General features: G+C 40.4%; 1 protein-coding gene across 1 annotated transcript; it reads left to right on the top strand.

The window, feature by feature from the left end:
- Positions 1–410: 410 nt before the first annotated feature.
- LOC137283362 (uncharacterized) lies at positions 411–4,931 on the top strand. Its single transcript, XM_067814824.1, has 5 exons — positions 411–600; positions 978–1,030; positions 2,205–2,297; positions 3,356–3,535; positions 4,607–4,931. Exons 1-5 carry the CDS (start codon positions 411–413, stop codon positions 4,856–4,858), a joined length of 768 nt encoding a protein of 255 aa, XP_067670925.1. The 3' UTR covers positions 4,859–4,931.
- Positions 4,932–5,864: the final 933 nt, after the last annotated feature.

Here is a 5,864-nt window from a genome sequence, read left to right on the forward strand (position 1 = left end):
GACGTTGACAAAAACTGTGCATTTATGGCACATTAAGTAAACTGGGGCATTTTGACTATCGCCTTGGGGCGATTTGACCAAATCTTGGGCATTTTTACCAAATCTGATGGGGCGATTTGACTGGCACCCAAGCATGTAGGTAACTCTTCAGACAGTCTCAAACTGCAAAAGGACTTAGATAACCTTCAAATGTGGGAAAGTTCATGGCAAATGGCATTTAATCCTTCAAAACATTGCGCTAAGGTTACCTAAAGTGCTTTGTGAAAGGATGCCAAGGACTTTTCTTTTCTTAGGCGCAATTTCAGAACTTGTCCTGAACCAGGGCAGGCGCCTGTGCCACCATAGCTTGTCCTCTCATGGTGCATGCTTCCACAGATAAGGACCCTTACCAACAGCTGCATGTAAATACTATGGAGAGGGTACAGAGCCAAGCAGCCAGATTTGTGTGCAATAACTACACCGATCATGATCAAGGATGTGTCGCGACATTGCTACATCATCCTGGATGGGAAACCCTACAACTGAGGAGGGCTGACAAATCCATCAGATTCACCCATGTCCAGGTGGAAGTCTACAATCTGCTGGACCTAGTGTCCCACAGTACGTTTCACAATGACTTTGAAGTTGTCATATGTGACACATCATATTTGTTTGCGGTTAATAAATTTTACACTTGTAAATAATTTCAGTTCCAATTATAAGAAATGTTAAATCTGAAATGTGTGTTGAATATTTATTTTACGAGTCCTGTGAATTTTCAGTGGGTCAGACAGACATCTGAAACTTACAGGAGCCTGTGCACTGTTACTTTTAAACACATTCTTGAACACTGATAGGGCCAGAGCCACCTTCTTTTACAAGATCAAAAACAACATCATTGATACTGATCTTCATAACTATCTTGATACAGTTGACTCTTGTACAAGAGGATCATCAAATTACAACATTCCACAAATAATGGGGAAATCTTTCTACAGATCTTCCTTTCAAGATAGTCATCATGTGGAATGACATACTGCCAGCTATCAGAGTCAGACTATCACCAACCCCATCTGTGACTCAGGGTTGAGCATGTCTTGACTGAGTGAACTGTATCCCATTTCTTTAAAGGTCACATGCAACTTAAAACACAACTTTGCAAATTCTGATACTATGTAGTGTGTTAGTTAATAGATAATTCCTTGTCAATAATTCAGATCTAATCATTTTTATCATAGCTATAGGATTAAAATGTAAGATTCTTCCAACAGCATGTGTTGAATGACTTCACTAAACAACCTCCATAACGTGTAAATCAAACCACAGTTTAGTACTGTAGTACTTCCATCTTATCATCTTTTAAGTGTTGTTTCCAATTGTTCTGTAATTGCAGAAGGCTCGACAGAAGCCCAACATCCGAAAATGACAGGATTTGTTCATGTCATTTTGAAGGTGGTACAAAGGATGGTGATCCAATATTTTTCCCCCACAACGAAGGAAAGCTGTTTCAGTTCCAGGATCCCAAACCACAAAGGTATAATATTTAAAGGTCACATGCAACATAAATCACAACTTTGCAGATTCTGATACCTTTTGGTTATCACTTACCGAAACAAATCATCAAAAATGCCAATTCAACCTATAAAGTTTAAAAAACGGGATGAAAAAGAAGCTAGCAAAATCAGAGTTCAAACGATTCACTAAATTTCCCCCAGCGCTGGGGGGAAATGTGGTTTCAGCAGCTGTGCTGCGCTGCACCCATGATGCATGCGCAGTGAATAGGTTTGCAGGGCTTGAAACAGTATGCATGCCCGGAGTATAAGGTCGTGAGCAGTAGTCTAATCTTGGTTGTGTACACAAACAAGTAAATAATCTACTCTTTACATAAAAAAACTTGTTGATTGTGGTAAGCAGCCTCTGTCACAGAGAAAGCTCAGTTTCTGGTTTATTGACACCTGCTTGCCTGACAATATGTAATATACATCTTCAATCATTGACCACATACAATTTGAACTTAACACCTATCAGGCTATATACCATAAACAAAATAAATTCATTTTTGACTCGTGCAGAGTCCTGTCTCTGCCACATTATCTAATTAGGCAGGTGTGACACTTGTTTTCATGTGTGTGGGCTGCAAACAAACTAAATCCTTTTTTCCTGGGATGACTTTATCTGACTATTTATACAGAGGGTTTATGTATGATTATATATTTTTCCTTCAGAAAAAGGAGTTGCCTTTGGGGTGCATTGATGTACCGGCAATCCCACTGGCTGAGACTCCTGATGTCCCAGCTGAGCCTGAACAGACAGATGTTGTAAGTATCAGGGCTACAGATAAGGGGCGTACAGGGGTATTGTACGCCTGAAACTCAATGACGTACGGCACAGTCTAAGTAAACTTAGCCTCGGTGTTATTCATTACACACCTACACTGGGTCTAACAAAAACAAGTAGGAGGTCGCGTCGGGTAGCCTTTGAGATTGCCCAATCAGAGCACAGCTTACCAAATCACGAAAGTGGATATTCGCACATACCTTTTGAACTTTTACCTGCGCAAAGGTTTGTACCCGAACAACTCCGAATGCTATTTTCCCTACAGTCGCTTCTGGGTGATGCACATGAAGCACGCCACAACAGTGAATAAACAATCGCTGAAATAGAGATTTGGGCAATATTCAAGGATGTCAGCTTGCATAAATATTAGCTAATGGTATCCATGTCAACAGAACACAAAAAGCGTACATACTGCAGGTCTGTTATCAGTGTTATATGCGGATTTTCATTTGTTGAGAGATCATTGTCTGTGACCGGTGTATTTTATAAGTCCTACCACGACCTAACCAGTAGCTGTTGTCTGATGGGTTAAATCTGTTTAGCCATCTCGCATTTGATTGGACGGTCATAGGTCGCCCAAAGGTTACCTGATGCGACCTCCTACTAGGTTTTGTTAGACCCAGTGTAGGAGTGTAACGAATAACACTGGGGCTAAAGGTAACTTTTACTGCATACGACATAATATAAGATTTCAAGCGTTTCATGTACTCACATACATACCTTTGTATGTCTAACATATATTAAGTTTAACAGCTGAAAGGTTATTTAATGTTATAAATAAGAAACTACATCACCATCTTGCTGACACACAAATATGTCATTACTCTTTCCAAATTCCCAGTACACCTCCACTTGCAATATGAGGTGTAAGTACACCCACATCCCCAAAAGTTATCTGGAGCCCGGAATATTTTTCATGTCAGCGTAAATCAATCAGTGTTGAAAGATCATATAGTCACTAAATTCATTATTTTGTACTTCTTTAGATCTAGATCTTTGTGCTGAATTCATTGTTCCAATGCCAATACTTGTACCCTAGGTGATGGAACATGGTTACGCCTTACGGTGTGCAGGCCAGTGTGTGGACAAGCTGACTTCGTTAACTGCTGAAGTCCAAGACTTGAAGGCCTCCATCAAGTCTCTGCAGCAAGAAATCCACTCCTTAAGCCTGAGGCGTTCAACCTTTTCAATCAATGATATATGTGACAGTGAAGAAAAGGTTGGTTGACAAATAACGGATTTAAATGATGTATATATATCAAAATTTTGTCTTACTTTTGCATTTATCTGTACTATATTTGACGTTGTATGCAGCCAAGGCTGTTAAAAAACTGATGATAATGGGAACTTGTAGCTCACCTGCACACTTGTGACATTTGACCTGCTTTGTCATGATAATTGTAGTGGCTACTTAATATTGTCAGCACACCTGAAACCACTCCCCTGTGAATCTTAGGTATAACAGCCTCACCTTTGAAATGTCTTGCTTGTATCCCAAGTACACTGTCATCAGGCTCCCCAATGTTCTTGGTTTGGTACCTCCTGATCTAGATCAGGAGAGTGCCCTGTTTCTCCACGGGGAGCACAGCCCTTTTGACAATCTGGGTAATGCGGAAGGCTGCAGTGTTTGGGAGCCTTCATATCCTCAGGAAAGTTCTAGGTGGGTTTGACTAGGCAGTGGGAGATGTACCATTTGTTGTCCGGGCTGCATGTAGAGGGAGTGAGGGCCCTGAACTGATGATGAGCCTTACCAGCCTGACTGTGCCACCGCCAGGATCACCCAAACCCTCTCTGCTGCATTTCTGTTTTAGTGAGTGAGTGAGTGAGTATGGTTGCACGCCCTTTTAGCAGTATCTCAGCAACATCACGGCGGGGAACACCAGAAATGGCCTTCACACATTGTAGTTGTATCCATGTGGGGATTCGAATCCAGAGCTTTAGAGTGATGAGCCAACGCTTTAGCCACAAGGCTACCACACCACCCTGCATTTCCATCTTAATCTGTAAATAATAATAATATTCTGTGACCGGAGTGATCTTGATGGAATATTATACTCTTTGATGAGTTCAGTGAGACATTCTGGAGCCTGATTGTGGAGACAGCTGAAAGTGATGCAGAGAAGTTTGAAGTTGATTCTCTGTTGAATACATGGTATGTATACAATGTACATAAACCTCATATTGGGGCGCCACTAAACAAATGTTTATGAGTGTTTAGGTAAGGAGAAAGTGCTTTTGAGGACCAGGTGCTAAATAATTGTGAGGAATGTTTATGAATTTGTGTTTACAGATGCTATTCTACACAACCCTACATTACAATGTCTTCAAGAACATCTGCTCCATGCTGGAACGCCTCGACCTGAACTACTGTGCTGGATGGAAACCTTCAACTATATCCATGGAAAATCAGCTTTTGCTAACTCTCATGAAACTTACCATGGACTGCAAAGATCTTGATTTGGCCCAAAGATTTGATATCAGCCGTGCCACGGTTTCCAATATTTCTAATACCCTCATCCATGCTTTACATGAACTCCTTTGACCCACAGCCCTAATCTTGGAGGTTACGGAAAGGACAAGTGGTGATGAATGCCGCAATCCTTCTCAGTACAGACCATTGCTGCCATGAATATATGTCTTGAAGAGTAGAAAGAAATGAAGTTAATTTCCTGCTCAAGAAGTAAAATTAATGTAATCAATTCTTATATGTGCTTAGGCGGTGGGGTAGCATAGTGGTTAAAGCGTTTACTTGTAGTGCCTGTGGCAAAAATTCAGGTTTGATTCCCCACATAAGTACAATGTGTGAAGTCCATTTCTGGTACCTCAGTGGTGACATTGGTGGAATATTGCTAAAAGTGGAGTAAAACCAAACTATCTCACTCACTCCTGTTTGTGCAATGGCTGAGACCAAACCATTGAACATTATAAATTGGCAATGAGATTGTATAAGCACTTATTCCACTTGATACATGTATAGAACTTTTGACTGTAAATTTTAGAAACTTGTAGAACATGCTTTTTATTGGAGGTTTGCAATAACTGAAATGAGCTCAGAGAAAACATTCTTACAGAATGTGAATTGATTGTTTGTCTTTTGCCAAAATGTAATAATACAATGCATTCATGTGTTTACCATTACTCTCCACGATGTCCTCTAATGGAAACGAATACAAAGAAAGGAAAATACAAATACATAGTTAGCTGAGTTCAGGAAGGAAATATACCTGAATTCTTACGGGAACTTTCACTCCTACATGTTCCACATTAGCAGACTTAATTTCATGCAATATGGTGTCTAGGTTTATTTAACAAAATAGGTCTCTAACCCGAGGAAATATTGAATATCTGAACCTAACATAACACCAATATAGAGGTTGGCCTAAAAGTCGGGCGAGGAAAAGTCAGTAGTGAAGTATTTAAGAAAACTCATAAACTATGTGCGTACCGTTGTAGTCCAAATTACACGTGCTCGTTTTTCTTAAATTTGGCAAGCATTTCGCCAAGTCAGTCTGCGCGGGACATGAAAGTAACAAGCATCCCCCTGACCT

Source organism: Haliotis asinina, chromosome 5 (genome assembly GCF_037392515.1).
Source record: "Haliotis asinina isolate JCU_RB_2024 chromosome 5, JCU_Hal_asi_v2, whole genome shotgun sequence".
Lineage (NCBI taxonomy): Eukaryota > Metazoa > Mollusca > Gastropoda > Lepetellida > Haliotidae > Haliotis > Haliotis asinina.